This window comes from Lacerta agilis, chromosome 7 (genome assembly GCF_009819535.1).
Source record: "Lacerta agilis isolate rLacAgi1 chromosome 7, rLacAgi1.pri, whole genome shotgun sequence".
Lineage (NCBI taxonomy): Eukaryota > Metazoa > Chordata > Lepidosauria > Squamata > Lacertidae > Lacerta > Lacerta agilis.
Genome location: NC_046318.1, coordinates 66,707,096 through 66,726,325, shown reverse-complemented (window position 1 = coordinate 66,726,325; position 19,230 = coordinate 66,707,096). Strand labels below are relative to the sequence as shown.

The 19,230-nt window shown below is 42.7% G+C and overlaps 1 protein-coding gene across 2 annotated transcripts in view; it reads right to left on the bottom strand.

The window, feature by feature from the left end:
- The window catches only part of OXR1 (oxidation resistance 1), a 230,994-nt gene that overhangs the window by 176,242 nt on the left and 35,522 nt on the right, over positions 1–19,230 (bottom strand). For both annotated transcript variants that reach the window (XM_033155737.1, XM_033155736.1), the window contains exon 2: positions 14,227–14,309. In XM_033155737.1, coding sequence (XP_033011628.1) covers positions 14,227–14,243 — 17 coding nt within the window. In that variant the 5' untranslated portion in view covers positions 14,244–14,309. The remainder of the gene's footprint in view (positions 1–14,226; positions 14,310–19,230) is intronic.

The window sequence follows — 19,230 nt, the reverse complement described above, 5'->3', positions numbered from 1 at the left end:
ACCTGTGCCCAGGCCAGGCTTCTGTCCTTCTTAAAGTCTTCTTTAAGCAAGGAGTTGGGACTTAAGACAGGTGGGCTGAACAGGTGAACAGCCTTCAACAACCTCAGGCCATCCAGATGTTGTTAGACTACAATTCCCATTGTCCCTACTGGCTGGGGTTTATGGAAGTTAATAGTTTAACAAGGTGTGGAAGGAATGGGGAAGGCTGGGCAGGAGACAGGTTCCTAAAGGCCTCAATCTATCTTTGTTGGAGCAATTTATTCAGACAGAGCTATCCATGGTGTTTGCCTTGCTCCATCATCAATTACACTCTCCTTATTGGGACCAGTGCAAGACAACAGGCACAGAAAGAATATGATACATCAAACACAGAATTCGTTGAACATACCAATGGCATATTCAATTTCATTTTAAGTACTGCTTTGCACCCTTTTACTTACTTATTCCATTTATATTCTTCACAGGAATGTATAGAAGCTTCTCGGTTTTCTCTTATCCTGTGACACAGGTCAGCCAATAAATTTTATGGCTGGATGCAGATTTGAACCCAGGTGTCCTAACTATTACACTTCACTGGTTAACTGGCAATACTGGCCTGTGTGTGTGCACTGGACTACAGCTAGAAATTTTATTTTCTGACTCTGTTACCAGTAAGTTTTTTTACCATAATATCCTAGAACCTGATATAGATTACAGAATTTGCTGTACTGTGCTCTAGGCTTTCCAAATAACTCAGGCTAAAAGGAAGAAGAAGAAGAAGAAGAAGAAGAAGAAGAAGAAGAGGAGGAGGAGGAGGAGGAGGAGGAGGAGGAGGAGGAGGAGGAGGAGGAAGAAGACATGGGAGAACTGCTTAGTCATAGCTGCAATATTTCAGTTCATTAATCGTCAGGAGCAATAGATAGATATATAAAGCTCTCTAATACAAATGAAGACTTAGCTGAATGTAATCGATACATCCTATGTGTGAGAGTAACAGGACAGATCTTGTTACCTTTCTGTAATAATAGCTTTACCATACTTCCTGTTTACATGACATATGTGAAGGCACCTCTAAAGTCTTCCCCTCAATATTGTACTGCTACATCCAGCTCTTAACAGGGCCAAAATTACAGCTGAACATCTGGAAGAAAGCTGCCCCAATTCCCCATCACCAAAAGGAGGATTCTGTGGATTGTCAAGTTTCAGAGGTGGGGCATGGATAATTTCTTATCTGAGCTGCTGTTTTGGTGCCAAAAGAACATTTAGCATTGCCATAAAGGTCAAGGTAAAGGGACCCCTGACCATTAGGTCCAGTCGTGTCCGACTCTGGGGTTGCGGCACTCATCTTGCATTACTGGCCGAGGGAGCCGGCATACAGCTTCCAGGTCATGCGGCCATCATGACAAAGCCGCTTCCGGAGAACCAGAGCAGCGCACGGAAACACTGTTTACCTTCCCACCGGAGCGGTACCTATTTATCTACTTGCACTTTGATGTGCTTTCGAACTGCTAGGTTGGCAGGAGCAGGGACCAAGCAACAGGAGCTCACCCCATCGCGGGGATTTGAACCGCCGACCTTCTGATTGGCAAGCCCTAGGCTCTGTGGTTTAACCCACAGCGCCACCCGCATATAGCATTGCCATACTCTACCTCAACATGCTTAACACATATGAAGATTCACTCAAAACACAGGGAAAGGTATGATGGCAGCGAGTTTGTAAAATCAGGAATATATAAAGCAAGTGGGAGAGAGAGAAAGTATGTCTCCCATTCTCAAAATATGAAAACTCCCCTGCTCAAGCCAAGTCCTACTTCCTTTGAGCCAGCACTAGCCAAAAACCAAAGGGGCAAGATAAGTCTTGGAACTGCAAAGTTCCAACATGCTGCTTCCTCTTTTGTGCCCCATGGTAGGAGCTTTGCTTCTCCCACTCTCAAGATATTAGAAATTGGGTGTCACCTAATGATTGGTGGTAGGTTGGGGACATCATAGGAGGGGTGTTTCCAGCTACCCCACCCATTCCTTTTGGAAGGCTTGCAAGCTGCTGCAGGAGACAGGCTGTGTTGTTTTGCTATGTTATTATGAAATGGTTTTTGCACTGTTTGGTTTTTGAAATGCATTCCTGTTTTCTTTGTTGTAAGCCACTTTGAGCATGATTTTGTGTGTGTGTGTGTGTGTGTGTGTGTGTAAAAGTGCCATACAACTAAAATTATAAATGAGTGAATGGCAAGCAAGAAGAAATGTATGAATAACCAGAGAAAAGTGGTGATGGGCTCCAGTTTAGACGACTTAAATAAAAAGATTAGACCTAGGCAAGATTAGATCTAGGTAGATTAAGGGTTATACTGTGGAATTCCAGAAGCTGAGAAAATAACAGGATAACACTTTCACATTTTCCACATATTTCTCCAGGGGACTGCTTTTTTTTGCCTTGCCTCTTACAGAATCGGCTGCAGTAGCTTTTCTCACAAGGCTGATGTTTTCATTCCTGCTTAAAAGCACATGAAAGGTACATCTGGCTTATGGAATATGTTTCTGGAAGCAAAAATGTGCGCTTGCATTATCTTGATCTGATTCTGCAAAGCAATTCTTCTATTCTTATGGGGCTGGTAGAATCCAAAAAGACAATGCATATACATGTTTGCTTTGGTACCCTTGCTTTCTCCTAGCTGCTAAACCCTTTTCTGGGACTTTATATTGTCACTGCTAAAAATTGGCCGCTGTTTCTTTAATGCTAAAAGAACTAAGTCAGCATGAGTCAGCGGCCTACAATAACTCGTGCAACCTTTCACCTAGTTGTACCTGTATATATATAGAGTGGTCAATGTTAGTGTTGGGTGTGGGTTGGTTGGTTAGAGAAAAGCTGGTAGTGTTGATGTGTGTACAGTTGGTCGGTTGTTTTGCAGATGAAGACTTTTAAGAATAAAAGCAAAAAATACTCTGCAAGGACCCTCTTCTCGTGGACTCTTTTATGCCAACAAGGGTCCGAGGACCAGGCTGAGGAGACAAAGGAAGTCAGGACCTTTCCCCCCACCCCAAACACTGACATATATTTGGGCAGGATGTCACTGTGTCAATCTTACCACACTGCCCCCTTAAAATGCTTTGATAGCTTATGCAATTTGCTGATTATCTGGTCATTCATATTTGTATTTTGTTTAAACTTTGTTCTCAAAACTTGTGCAATTACGGAGTTGAATCACTTTTGAGGTATGAGTGACTAATCTTTTGGCAGTGATGTGGGAGGATTAATGGCTTTATGGCAAAACAACATTACTAGCAGCAGACCCATCTGCCTGCAAAGAAACAGCAAAGAGGAAATGCAATTTTCCCATGGCAGGTCAAACTTATTTAACAATGTGCAGCAGCTGTTAAAAAGGACACAGACACTTTAGGCAATATGATTATTTTTTAAAAAAGTTTTTTGTGGTATTAAAGTAGAAAGTTTCATAACAAAACTCATCTAGGTTTGACAGTTAGCCACTAGCCACGTTGAGGTGACATGAGTTTTGATTCTGTTTCATGGCTTTTTCCTCCCCTGCACCTACTCAATCTCTTTATTCCGCAAACACTAATTTCAGCACCAAGGACAGTTCCACGCTGCCTGTATACTATTTCAAACCAGTCACTTTAGACTTAAGTAGGGGACGACAGAGGATGAGATGGTTGGACTGTGTTCTCGAAGCTACTAACATGAGTTTGGCCTAACTGTGATAGGCAGTGAAGGATAGGCGTGCCTGGCGTGCTCTGGTCCATGGGGTCACGAAGAGTCGGACACGACTGAACGACTGAACAACAACAACAACAACAACAACAACAACAATTGTTTTGCATCTGAAGGCAGTTTTTAATGTTTGCTGTGCTTTCATTATGTTGTAAGCCACCAAAAGTGGCTGGGGCAACCCAGTCAGATGGGCAGGGTATTAATAATAATAATAATAATAATAATAATAATAATAATACTTGCCATCTAAGACAGCATTAGATTTCTTTATTTTTAAAAGAGTTCAAAATTCACTGGAAACCAATACAGAAAGATTAATGCAACTTCCAAAGCCACCATTTTCCATTTTCCTAATAAAGATCCTAAGTTGCTAATTACTTCAGCTATTGTGGCAGCGAACATCTGCTTGCACACTTTTATCTTCCTAGTGGCCTAATGAGATTAAAAAGCTGATGGATTTTTGAAGCAGGGATTGTTTGTGGTTTACAAGCTGTCCTGTCAATTATTTCTTTCAGCAAAAAGTGGTGAATTACACTAAAACTAGGGGCTTGGAAACCCAACGTTCTGCTGGTTTATTTACTAAGGAAACATTCCCCTCCTGTAACTTCTAGGCTCCTGCTGCAACACACTCTGCACAAGGCTGTTCATGAAGGCAACAAAGGAGCTTCAACAGGTGCAGAATCCTGTATGCCACCTGTAGAAGAACACTTAAAGGCAGGTGCATGTTCAACCTGCATTGAGCCATTTCTTCTGGACTCATTCAAGGTCCTGTTTCTCCTCTTTAAAGACTAGCATGACCTTCAGGACTGCCTCCTTGTATAATCCAACATCAGGTGAGGATGAGTGAGCAGGCTTTACAGCCTGCGCCATTTTTTGTGGCAAGTTTGGGTGGTAGTGCCTAGGAGTCAGGCTGTTTTCTCAACTGCCATACATTTGTGAAGCATCATTCCTAAAAAGGAAAGCTATCTTCTTGATAGTATGGAAAGAATTGTAAAGCACACCACTTACATCAGGCATTCGCTTATCGCAATTGTCATCTGTCTTCCATTGTTATATTGTCTAATATTAGATGGTCGGCTTGTAAATTGTATTTTTGTTATGCCACCTTCTCTTGAAGGTTTTTTGGAAATGTGGTATATTAATATTCTAAGTACTGTAATAAATATAAATACAGACTTCATCGGTGCCTTATCCTGATAAACTAGCTCATTGGCTTAATTACCCTTTGAACAGAATTGGGGCAAGGAACCTTTGGCCCTCCAGATGTTGCTAACTAAAACTCCCATCAACCCTAGCAAGAATGATTGATGCTCAGGGATGATGGGAGTTGTAGTTCAACAATATCTGGGGACGACGACAAAAGTTTCCCCACGCCTGGGTTATAACTATGATCAGATGAGGAGGAGGAAGAAGAAGAAGAAGAAGAAGTTTTAATCAACTTCTACACAATTATTTCAAGGCAATACAAAATAAAAAACTGCAAAATCCCCACTTACATATGCACACACAAGAACTACAGCAAATAAATTTAAAACAAAACAAAAACAATACAAAATAGACACTCGTGGCAAAGACCCATTCATCCATCTGAGAAAGCACGTTAGAACAAAAATATTTTCAGTTGTCTCCAGAAAGCGGGTGCCTGCCATATCTTTAAAGGAAGGCTATTCCACAAACCAGGGGCAGATGTAGAGATATAATGTGGTGCTGCCCTTGGAGACTTTCTGAAGGCTTCAGAAGTGAAGCAACAAAATATTCCACGTTCTTACAGGACATGATAGCTAGTATATATAACCATTTTGCTTCCTTCGTTGCCTCCTTTCCACTTCCAAATATGCACAAGAAACAGCAGGGAAGCAATTCCTGCATACTAACTATGGAAATACCCATTTTTAGAGTAAGTATATTTCCCCCCAAGCTGGCAATATTTTCATAAACAGATTTTCTTTATCTGAAATTCATCTGGGCATTATCAAGAAATCATTCTTCAGTACATCTGGAGCAGAGTTAGATTTTCTTTCCTGGGAGCCTTTGATTACCTCTCTGCATGCAGCGATGTGTGCTTAATTAAAACTTTAATGGAAAGTGCCATTAAAAATAGACACACAACGCATACCAAATTGTACTTAAGACTCCCCACCAGAAAATTGGCAGAGCCGTATCTCCCTGGAACAAAAATGGCAACAGCGTTTAACTTGAAGAACCCTCAAATTGTGAGATTTATAGCCATGTTACATATCAATATTGTACTGCCATAAAAAGGCAACATATGGCAAGAGCCATTTGTTAGCATTTCATGGCATCTGATAAAAGCACCATACCCTTTTTGCACCGTAGGCTAAGAACAGTACCATTCTAACTATGTTCTTCACATGGTTGGATTAACACATTTTTAAAATGCTTGTGCTGATGATAATAAAGTTTTGTAGAAAGAACAGGATTGCCATAGATCTTTGATTTTACCTGCTGGCAATGGCATTCCTAGCAAGTAAGTTTGAACAAAAATGCACCTATAGCTACAGATATTTCTACTGCATACTCAATCAGATTGTATGGGATTTTTGTTGTTGTTGTTAATGAAAACCAATGTTTTTATACATTAATCTTTTACGATTACAGATTTTGACAATAAATTAATAAAACTGAAAAGTATGCACTAACTTGGCCAAAAAAGAAACAACAACTTGCATTTTAGCTGAGAAAAATTAACTGAGATGGTCTGGAAAAGATTTTGAAATTGCCAGGTCACATGACTGAGCTGAACAGACTTACAATCCAGGCTAAGTCCCTCCTCTCTGGTTATGGTTCCACCATGTCCCTGGCACATCACTTTTTAAGAGCTTATGCCAGTTTAAGATCCACTGGGCTCAGCTCATCCAGCTGACTACCAGCTGAGACAGGATGGGGGTGTCGGGGGAGATATGCTGGCACATCTCTGCCTGTGTTGAGGATGAGGGAGTTATGTCACCTTCTCTTGAAGCTTTTTTGGAAATGTGGTATATTAATATTCTAAGTACTGTAATAAATATAAATACAGACTTCCTCAGTGCCTTATCCCGATAGACTAGCTCATTGGCTTGATTACCCTTTGAACAGAAGTGGGGCAAGGAACCTTTGGCCCTCCAGATGTTGCTAACTAAAACTCCCAGCAGCCCTAGCAAGAATTATTGATGCTCGGGGATGATGGGAGTTGTAGTGTAGCTGTGCTGGGGTCTCTCCTGTCAGATCTTGCTATAGGGTTGTTCCCTTAGTTGCCGATGTCAAAATCTCTAGGCAACATACAACAAAGGAGTTGAAACAAGCAAGGTGTTTTACTATTAATCAGTACAATAGCCCAATACTGTAATACAACAAGCTATTCTGTATGCCCCACTACCGTACCCCAAACCAACGGAGGAATCCTCATGAAGTTAACAGGGAAAACAGCCAATTTGATAAAAGATATTAGGAACAGCCCAAACTTCAAAAGATTGAAAGGGTCTGTGGGGAAAGGAAGGCCTTTGCATTTATGCAGATGCCAGGGGAGCCTCTTTGGGGAGAGCATGACACAGATAGGGGGTGCCACTGTTGAAAAGGTCCTGTCTCATCATCACCCTCCATTTGTCAGAAGGAATTTCTGTTCTGAACAACTTTTAAATGTACAGGAGCTTTTTACATTTGGGCACCACATTTATTCAAAACAATTATTGCAGAACACAATAATTTTTTACATAATGACTCCTTTCTTGCTCTGCTTTTTAAAAGGCTTTTGACATCAGTTCTCTGTTCATTTTGGTTCTACCTGTTTGTTTTCTTACTTTAACAAAATTAACAAATGTCATAGGAAATAGTTACTCAAGAACCAGACCCCAATTTCTGTATTGCCTCTTCTATTCTGGTGGAGCCTGGCATATATATATATATATATATATATATATATATATATATATATATGTATGTATGTATGTATGTATAGGCTTGCAGCTAAATCACACGCATTCTTCCACTCCTCCCATAACCACAAAAAGATTCTCTCCAATAGACTGTATGAAATCAGTGAGGCTGAGTTTATCGGCATGTGCTCTGTTGGGTTTTGTAAAATAAATTATGTGTAAAACACATTTATACGTTGAGATTCGGTCCTGCATAAAGCATGCCTTATTGAATAAGTAAACAATGCAACCTGATTTATCCATCCTGGGGCAAGTTGGTAGCAGAGTGACAGGCGATAACATCTCAATAGAACTGACATGCAAGATTCCTTGCATTTTATTTCACCCTTCTACTTGCAAGCCTGCATTTGTGATTGTAAAAGAGAGTGACCTACGTGTTCACAGCAGCAAATGTCAAGAGGCGATCCTTGGCATTAAAACATTAGTCCCTGGAACAGAGTTGGCTGTCCTGACTCCTGCCCCAAAACATGACAGCAGATGCTCTTACTTGTACACAAGTAAGCAATCTTTACTAAAGCAGAGTAATGGTACAGACTCAGAAGGAAGAAAGGTACTAATCCACTCACCAGAGTGGTGCATGCTCTGGTTATCTCCCGCTTGGACTACTGCAATGCGCTCTACATGGAGCTACCTTTGAAGGTGACCCGGAAACTACAACTAATCCAGAATGCTGCAGCTAGAATGGTGACTGGGAATGTCCACCAAGACCATATAACACTGGTCCTGAAAGACCTACATTGGCTCCCACTATGTTTCTGAGCACAATTAAGTATTGGTGCTGACCTTTAACGGCCTAAATGGCCTCGGCTAGTATAACTGAAGGAGCGTCTCCACCCCCATCATTCAGCCCAAACACTGAGGTCCAGTGCCGAGGGCCTTCTGTCAATTCCCTCCCTGTGAGAAGCGAGGTTACAGGGAACCAGGCAAAGGGCCTTCTCGGTAGTGGCGCCCGCCCTGTGGAACACCCTCCCATCAGATGTCAAGGAAATAAACAACTATCAGACTTTTAGAAGACATTTGAAGACAGCCCTGTTAAGGGAGGTTTTTAATGTTTGATGTTTTATTGTGCTTTTAATTCTGTTAGGAGCCACCCAGAGTGGCTGGGGAAACCCAGCCAGATAGGCGGGGTATAAATAATAATAATAATCATCCTCGTTATCATCCAGCCTTGGAGCTTTCACAAGGCAAAGGGTTAGAAGGATGACCAGTGGTGCGGTTTATGATCCCAGTGACAGGAAGTTCAAGGCTGCATGGGGGCTGAGAAGTTGTTGAAACAATTTTCCACACCCGCCTGGCAAGCTTTAAAGGTGAGGCAGGTTTCAGCCCTTACTTATGTGAATATTCCTGCAGGACTGTCTCACCTGCAAGCTGACACTAAATGTAGATAGAAGCATTACCTTGTCCTGGACCTGTCTCCCTCTCTCAATTCCATTTGGCCACCCGAGTCTGTGCTTGGGAGCCTTCCCAAGACTCTGGCAGGGCCCTCATCCACACAGATGAGGGGGGAGCAGCTGGGACACCTGCCTCAACGTTGGAGCCAGTTGTGTTCAGAGAAAGGGAAGGGCTTCCCATCTGTTCCAGCCCCACTCTTCCATCCCTTCTCATCTCTGTCCAGAGTCTGCCATCCTGTGCCTGAGCCCAAAAGCACCAAAGGATTCATGACATCTGCACTGAACAGCAGAACTTGCCTCCCTCTTGTCACTGTCGGGCAATCTTTAAATAAAAACCAATGTTTAAACAGTTGATGCTTGCACTTGCAAAAGAACACAGCATGTCGATGATCTGCAAGAGACCATCCTAGACAAGAAGCCATTCTATAGATAAATGTGTGAATTAACATTTACAAAAAAACCCAAAACAGCCTGTCTGTTGCAATCATCACATATACTTGCCACCCAGAATAGACCAACTGAAGCACAAGCCCTGTCGCTCACATGTTTTAATATCATTCAATTTGTGTGCCAAAAAAGTAAGGAAATACCACTAAGTTCCATGCACAAGATATGGGAATAAAATGAAAAACATTCTGCTTTAATTAGCTATTGCACTGCCAGTTCATTCCAGAAATAGATTTCAGCAATATATAACAAAAAAACCACAGAAAGTAACAGAACATGCAAAACTTTTGAGAGAGAAATAATTGAGCCAGTTATAGTAAATCATAAATATGTAATCTAGACCTGCATTAAATTGTTGTTGTTGTTCAGTCGTTCAGTCGTGTCCGACTCTTCGTGACCCCATGGACCAGAGCACGCCAGGCACGCCTATCCTTCACTGCCTCTCGCAGTTTGGCCAAACTCATGTTAGTAGCTTCGAGAACACTGTCCAACCATCTCATCCTCTGTCGTCCCCTTCTCCTTGTGCCCTCCATCTTTCCCAACATCAGGGTCTTTTCTAGGGAGTCTTCTCTTCTCATGAGGTGGCCAAAGTACTGGAGCCTCAACTTCAGGATCTGTCCTTCTAGTGAGCACTCCGGGCTGATTTCTTTAAGAATGGATAGGTTTGATCTTCTTGCAGTCCATGGGACTCTCAAGAGTCTCCTCCAGCACCATAATTCAAAAGCATCAATTCTTCGGCGATCAGCCTTCTTTATGGTCCAGCTTTCACTTCCGTACATTACTATATATAGTAATGCATTAAATATAGGCATCCAATTACTAACTTAGGTCTATTGATTTCAGTGGGTGGGACCCAGGTGGCGCTGTGGGTTAAACCACAGAGTCTAGGGCTTGCTGATCAGAAGGTCGGCGGTTCGAATCCCTGCCACGGGGTGAGCTCCCATTGATCGGTCCCAGCTCCTGCCCACCTAGCAGTTCAAAAGCACGTCAAAGTGCAAGTAGATAAGTAGGGACCGCTCCAGCAGGAAGGTAAACGGCATTTCTGTGCGCTGCTGTGGTTCGCCAGAAGTGGCTTTGTCATGCTGGCCACATGACTCAGAAGCTGTCTGCGGAAAATGCCGGCTCCCTCGGCCTATAGAGCAAGATGAGCGGCGCAACCCCAGAGTCGGACATGACTGGACCTGATAGTCAGGGGTCCCTTTACCTTTACCTTTACTCTAAATAAAATAAGTTGTCAACAAGCCTTCATTTCTAGGTCACTTTTGAATGCAGCTGCTTTTCATTCCTAAATACCCCTTTCTACTTCTTTGAATCTTTTTAAAGAAATTGCGAAGGTGATGGCAATAGCTTCCTATTCAAATCCAAGCTAAAGAAATATCAGCTAAAGAATCCCTGACGGATGACCATCCAAAAGTCTGTATAAAACCTTAAGTGAAGGAGAGTTTACCACCTTCTGAGATAGCCCACTCCACTGATGAGCAATTCTTACTGTCAGAAAGCTATTCCTTATGTTGCACCAGAATCTCCCTTCTTGTAATTTGAATCCACTGGTTCGCATCCGACCCTCTGGAGCAGCAGAAAACAAGCTTGTTCCACCGCCCATGGATTTTGCCACTTGTGCACGGCAAAAGAAATTAGAAACAAGCCAACATGTAAAGCATCCTAAACATATAATAACGGACGGGAAGGAGGAGGATGCTGCACAAAACATGAGAAAATAGTTACCTGCTGTTCTTATCATGTTAATTGCCTTTCAAGAGGTGGGAAATTCCAATCGAGGGGGGGGGACATGAACTGGAAGCAAAAGGTGGGACTAGGATAAACGAAAAGACATGCAGAGCACAAGGCAGCCAGAATTTGACAGAGGACCACAGATAAAGCACAGTTCGGTCTCATTCATCTCAACGAGACAAATTTAAGCATGCAATCCTCCGTTTATAGGAATCACACATTGCGCTCCAAATCCGACTGCTGAAAATCTTGATCTCCAGTTTCTTTATTTTAGATTCAAGTAAAGTCACATCCAAGAGCAGGAAGCTATGGTTACCAGTGTGGAGAAAGCTAGGATATAAAAGCAGGGTTTGAAGCTGGTTTAAGTCCCTGACTTGTTCTTCTTCTGCTACGCATTGTTTCTTCGCGTGGGAAACGATGGTTCATTGAAGATGTGTTGAACCAAAGGTGGACTGTTCCAGAAGCTTTGCTAATGCCATCTCGGTAGTCAATACAACCCCACAATTAATTGGTATTTGTTGTAGCAATGGGCTCATATATGTTCAGATTCACTTGCTTTAATAATAATAATTAATAATAATTAATTTATCATCTATACCCTGTCCATCTGGCTGGGTTGCTCCAGCCACTCTATTAGCTTTGAGATAAGGTAATTGGTTTGCTTTGATGTTATCCTTATCTGTGGGCTTGGCGCGCTGGGGTGAAGAAGAAGAGTTTGGATTTGATATCCCGCTTTTCACTACCCGAGGGAGTCTCAAAGCGGCTAACATTCTCCTTTCCCTTCCTCCCCCACAACAAACACTCTGTGAGGTGAGTGGGGCTGAGAGACTTCAGAGAAGTGTGACTAGCCCAAGGTCACCCAGCAGCTGCATGTGGAGGAGCGGAGACACGAACCCGGTTCCCCAGATAACGAGTCTACCGCTCTTAACCACTACACCACACTGGCTCTCTAGTGTGCGAGCCCAGAAAGGAGAGCTCTCTGTAAGACTTGGGTATTCACCACCTAAGCCCTTATCTGGACAGGTGAAGTGATAGGAAGTCCTAGAAAAAGTGACATACGCTGTGTTGTGTATAATAATAATAATAATAATTATTAATAATAATAATAATAATAATAATAATAATAATAATAATATTTATTATTTGTACCCCGCCCATCTGGCTGAATTTCCCCAGCCACTCTGGGCGGCTTCCAACAAAAATCAAATACATTAAAATATCACACATTAAAAGCTTTCCTAAACAGGGCTGCCTTCAGATGTCCTCTAAATGTCTGGTAGTTGTCTATCTCTTTGACATCTGAATGTAAAGAATGTAAGCCTGTTTGCTTGGAGGTGGACAAGCCATCTCCTTGCTGCAGTGCCCATCCCACAAAGGCTAGGAAAACTGGCAGGCTGATTTGCTGTAAGTCTACACTTTTCTTTTTAAAAAAGCACCAGAACTGATCACTCTGGTGTTTTTTGACATCCTTCTTTGGTATCCCAACCACTCCCACAAGCCCTCCTGTGGGCCTGTGAACTTCCTGGGTTAATCACTGAGAAAGGAGGAAAGAGGTGATGGTGCACGGACAGAATGGTCAAAAGGCTTATACATATATTAGCTTATTAAGTCAAGATATGTATCCTGAACATGGGCCATTTAAACCTGTCCTAAAGCTATGAGTTTAACAAAGAAACAAAGCTCAAAAAATAGGCACTTCACCTATTTTTTGTTACAGCTCGTTTGTATGTATTTGTTATATATATATAACCCGCTATTTTCCTTGATTATGACCTCAAAGTATGACAAAGTTATTCTCTAAGTTTCTCAGGTCTCAGCAGGCAGAGATGATTCACGAAATGCAAACCTGTAGTCAGCAGGTAATACACTTCATACCACAGAATTTTGCCTGCCAACCTGGCCATAGGGAACAAGTTTTATGCTTGAAAATGGGATTGCGATGAGATACGCAGAGTCCATTCACATTGTAAATGCCACTACGATATTAGAACACTTTCAGATTTCCTGTGAGAGCAAACCCAAACTTTTAATTCTCTTTATAGAGCAATTTAATTTTGCTCTGCTTAAAATAGCATTTTTCATCTGGAGCACCCGTGAAAGATGGTCTACTAGGGCAACCTTAAGTCTGTCCTCAGGTCACCTCCCACCTGCCTGCCTTGTTACAACCCATCTGCCTTCTTACAACTGGCTGCCAACAACAAGGGGAAGTCCTTATGAGGCTCGGAAGAAAATGGCGCACGTTGAGGAGAGGCCTTGGGCTCTGAAAATTATTTCCTGCCAGGGACTATGGGCTCTATGGTCAAGTGCCACAATCAGAGTGGAGGAGAGTTTGTGGCAGAGCCCCTCTCCTCGGCTGGGCGGCACACGTGCAGGAGCTGTCAAGGCAGCTTCCTGGCACCAAACCACAGTTCCACTGCAACTCTGCTCCCAGGTCATACCTGACCTGGGGATGGAGTGAAGAGTCAGCGGCAGATAACTGCCACTGCTCTGCTGGGCTGCAGTGAGCTGCAGCGGGCTCCGTCTGTGCCCTGACCCCCAAGGGGACACACCCTGCATGCCCGCCCCTGGCAGCAGGCGCATATGCTCTGTCAGTGGTGCTAGGTGTACATATGCCACTACAGAGGGGCTCTCCCACCTGATCACCTGCCTGTTACCTATTAACCTTCCCCCTAGGAGAAGGGAGAGAACCAGCAGAGAGGAGGAAGAGCAGAAAAGGAAAGAAGGGTTTTGCTTTCTCAAAGGGCTGCTGTTGATCACTTTAAAAACTGTCAAGAGTTTTTTGAGTGTTTGGCTTTAACTCTTAAGCAGCCCAGTTCATTTTGGCGACTAAGCAAGTGGGCGCTCTTTCACACACACCCACACACACACACACCCAAATTAAAGGCAAACAACAACAATAATTGCAATGCAGTCCTTGTATACATGTTCATCTCCACATCAAGCTCTCCTGAACAAATGCATTTGTTGTATATTGTCTGGATGGATTAAAAAAGACAGAGGGAGGTGCGAAACGACAGATACTCACCTTTTAGTGCTAAACATAATGCCAGGTGTTTTGCTTCACATTTATGGGGAATCTGCGGTCAAACCTGTCTTGTTCTTGGTGGCCTGGTTGGGAGGGAAAAACATGAAAACTTCAGGTTAGGCAGATAAGCTGGCATTACCTACCACCTTGAATAAATATTTTCCAGTAAACATGGTTTACACGACCTTGAGGAGGGAGGTCACACTGCCCACCAGGCATTTCTACAAAAAAACATGCAAAATGTTTCCAGCCATATAAACTGATGGAGCATAAGGTTAAGGAGAATAAAATGGTAATGTGGACAGATGAGGTTGAAAATAATAAGGTAAACAGTGAGTGAGTGCCAAACATTTTATCCAATGGATGCTCCCCCAAAAAATTAACACCCATGAACATAAAAACAAGGTTTCTAGTGTTAGCCCAGCCATACATGCCTATTCAATCACTTCAATCTGTGGAGCTTGGATTTGTACAAGTGCCACCAATGTTCATTCCACATTTGCAAGGAGTTATTCCTTTAGTGTGGCAACACCTGACCACTGGAACTCCATGCCTGTTGACATTAGGAAGGCACCTTTGCTATACGTTTTTAGATGCCCATTGATAGCTTTTCTGTTTCAGCAAACCTATCCACACACGTAACCAGTTATATTTGTTTTAGATTATAACTTAGTTTTAATACGGTTTTTGTATTTTTTGTATCTTTTTGTATTTCATTCATTTTTTTATGTATAAATTGCACTTCTACGCAACTTGGGAGATAATTTTCGAGTAAAACAGTTTTCAAATGTTCTAAATTGATAAAAACTGTAAATGTGTTAAATATCTAAACCCCCACAGGGCAGACCTCACTCAAACAACCCGACATAATAATAAAACGTTAACATTTATACAGCATGTATTCAAAAATGCCTCACCAGTACTTATTACTTTAGGAAATCATAGCAATCGCTACAAAAATGTAGCGCCATTTTCTTTTGCTTTTCTCCCAACCTCTCTCTCTTGCAAAGATACATGCGACCTTTGAGCCAGGCAGTAGTGCAATTTCTCAGCATCTAACTGAACTAAAAAAAACTGAGGGTTTTTGTGTGTGTCTGTTGTGCAGCTGGAGCTTTGTGATTCAACTATTTTACATGTGCCCGCTCAGACTCAAAGCTTGAAAACACTTTAAAGGAAGCATTAAATTCATTCAATCACAGTTGTTTCCTCTCACAATTCTATATGCTGTATGTGGGCAGAGAACCATTTCAGAAAATTTATCCAGCAGGAGGAGATATTCTTCAATAGCTTCCCAGGAACAGGGCTTGCCATTAGCAGTGGCTATAGCACAGCTACTTTCTTTTTTTCCTTTAAAGATGGTGGGGGTTTTGTTGCTACTGCAATTCGTAACAGTAGCACATAGGAACATGGGAATCTGAGTCAGGCCATTCGTCCATCTGTTAGGATTTCCTAAACACGAGTAGGACCCTGGCACAGGCACATGCCCGACTGGCATGTTCCCTCCCTCCTGGGCGATCGTTCGGGAGCTTCGAAAGCTTTCTTCAGCCCAAACATCACAGTGACTGATGCCAAGAAACATCAGCACACTTACGGATCTGCAGGGTTTGCGCAGTTGTGTAACAGAACTCAGCAACTCAGCATTTTGGCTAATCTACTTTATTTACATATAAACACATACGGAGCACTGCAACATGGCTCCCTCTCTCTCTCTCTCTCTCTCTCTCTCTCTCTAGCATCAAACAGCAAAAGGAAGAACAAAGGACAATAGTCCCACTTCACGGAACACAGTAACACAAACATCCTGTCTCCGTCACTTCCCATTCTGTGGAATGAAAACACATACCGTCATGAGATAGACAACAATCCCATGACTGTAGACATGGGGAATGAATCTCCAACACCATCTACCTCAGTATTATCTACACTTACTGGCAGCAGCTCTCCAGGATTTTAGGCTGAAGTCTCTCCTAGCTCTTCCTGGAGACACCAAGGGTGGAACCTGGGGCCTTCTGCGTGCTACCACTAAGCTCATTCCATTCTGTTTATTTTATTTTAATAACTTATAGTAACAACAGAACAGAACTTCTAAGCGGTTCACACCATTTACAAACATAAAACCACGAGCAAAAAGTCGGCACAATACAGTAAGGAAACCACATAAAACAGAAATATTAAACTATGCTGCTACAATGCTTCAAAGAAAAGATACAGTGATCCCTGTTCAAACCCTACTTCACAATCCTTTTGTTTGAGTTTGAGTTATACGCCGACAGTCTGGCCATCATTCTGCATCCTCCATAAACAGCCCAGACCAAGCGTCATCCTGGGACATCATGGGGAGAAAATAAGGAGAATATTTAGAGAAGACTCTGCTAAGTCAGGGGCATGGTGTAGGCAGTGTCCGGGGGGCCATGGCCCCGAGTGCAGATTTTTGAAGGGGCATGAAGCAGGTGCCCCCAGCGCAGTGTGTCAGGAGCTTCTTTCTTGGGGTCGCTCCAGTGGGGTTGGCCAGCAGCCAGCTCCTTCACCCAATGCACCCCACCCCTCCAGGCCGCGCACCCCTCAGTGCGTGTGCACCTGCCCTGGGAGCTGTTTGCTCATGTAATGCTGCTGTGCTAAGTGACCTTATTTCTCATGGAAATATTCTCAGAATACCGAGAGATTCTGGCTCAGCTCTGCTCCCATACATTAATTGCTCTCGCAACACAAATATATTGAAGTGGCCTCTCCCTGTAAGAAAAGATAGCTATCGGAAGACATTTAGAAATGCAGAATCTCTAAGCAAATTGCTTTTTGTTTGTTAAGAATACTCTCCGATTAAGTTACGTTTGACTGAAAGATTTCGGCTTAAAGAAAGAAGTTTCCTCGGTTTGGGAAACGCTTTAGGGAATATGACATTGGCACAACCATTTTGATGTCATGCCAGGTAAAATGTCTTGTTAGTTCTAGCGGATGAAGCAGCCGTTCTTTAAAAAAAAAAAACCACGAACAAAATTCCAGCTGTATCTTTCATTACTCTGCGTTTGGGCAGTGACATTTTCATCTTGGCCTCTCCAGTTTTCAGTGATTTATCGTCACAGTTTCTCTTGCTTTCTGTGGAAAGAAAATACAGAGCTCTCCTGCTTCCCTCCATCTATAAATTAAATGTGCACCTCCTTGCAGAGATTATCCTTGCACAGCAAGGAGTAGAAGTAGGTACCCACCATTTTTACCTCCAGAATTTGCCTCTTACCCACTCACTACAGATGCAGTACAACACCAAAGCAAGCTGTCCAGTATTCACACTAGATTAAGGTCAGTGCGTTACATATATTGTTAATACTTACTTACATAACCTAACCCCTCCACACGCACACACAACTCCCATGCTAAATGTTTCCTTCCCCAGAAATTATCCTTTGTGTGTTGGTCATTATTCTACTCTTACCTCCCAATGTGTGGCCTCAATTACAATGTGCCTATCTTTCTTCCTCCGGAGACATTCTCGACTTATGTACCTGCAGGGCTTACGTGGGAGACAGAAGCACCAATTCACTCAGACCCTTGACTCCCAATGGCCACCAATTGGGACTTGAGAGTAATTTTCCAACTCCAGAAAGTTTTTTCAGAAAAGATGCGTGTGTTCAGGTCTTTAGAAAAGCTGACGCATAGTTTCTTTGCGTAAATGAAAATTGCCAACAGAAATTAGCTTCCATGATTTTCCGGAGGAACCTGTGACTGCTTAAATTGGTAGCATATTGATTGACATCTGTGGTTCTCAAAGGATATGGTGCACCACACTGCTGTACCAGGAAAGGATGTTAAGTGTGGCAGGAAGATTCAAGGACAATCAAAGAAACATTTAAATATTTTAGTGTAATGTAGTATCAAAATAATATCACCCCACGATGGAGTGAGCTCCCGTTGCTTTGTCCCAGATCCTGCCAACCTAGCAGTTCTAAAGCACAAGTATATAAACAGGTACCACTGTGGCAGGAAGGTAAACGGCACTGAGAGCCAGTGTGGTGTAGTGGCTAAGAGCGGTAGACTTGTAATCTGGTGAACCAGGTTTGCGTCTCCGCTCCTCCACATACAGCTGCTGGGTGACCTTGGGCTAGTCACACTTCTCTGAAGTCTCTCAGCCCCACTCACCTCACAGAGTATTTGTTGTGGGGGAGGAAGGGAAAGGAGAATGTTATCCGCTTTGAGACTCCTTCGGGTAGTGAAAAGCGGGATATCAAATCCAAACTCTTGTTCTTCTTCTGGTTTCTGTCACGGTGTTCCGTTGCGCCAGAAGCGGTTTAGTCATGCTGGCCACATGAACCGGAAAGCTGTCTGTGGACAAATGCCGGCTCCCTTGGCCTGAAAGCGAGATGAGGGCTGCAAGTCCATAGTCACCTTTGACTGGACTTAACCATCCAGGGGTCCTTTACCTTTACCTTTTACCTAGTGTGTGTGTGTGTGTGTGTGTGTGTGTGTGTGTGTGTGTGTGTAGTAAGAGATGGATAGATAGCTTTTCAAAATGAAATCATAAACATCAAGCGATACCAAGGACAATCCTAGTTGTGTTTTCCAATGTATTTCTTATCAATAAAAAGTTTGGTGTGACACGAGAAAAATTTATTCTGAAAGCGTGGGCCAGAGAAAAATATTTGAGAACCAAACATTTGTGGGTATAAGATGGTATACAAATTTAATTAACTAATTAATTCATTAATGACCACTGTTTTAAATGTACATTGCAGATGGGGCCTTAGTCAGTATTCTGTGGACACTGAGACCACTAAGTCCTTGTTAGGCCATTTCATAGCTTTCCATGCCAGTACTTCTGCCAATCTCAGGGGTCCCCCATGAAGATGGGCAATTGAGAGAGTACAAGTCAAGGCAATGCCTGTGATGTCTGGAATCACTTGCTTCTTGATGCTCCTTAAACAGCTGTGTTAGTTTCCAGAAACTGGTGAAACATAGCACTGTTCTGTGTTGTTTGAATGTGTGTTGAACCCTTTGGTGTTTCACTCCACAGAT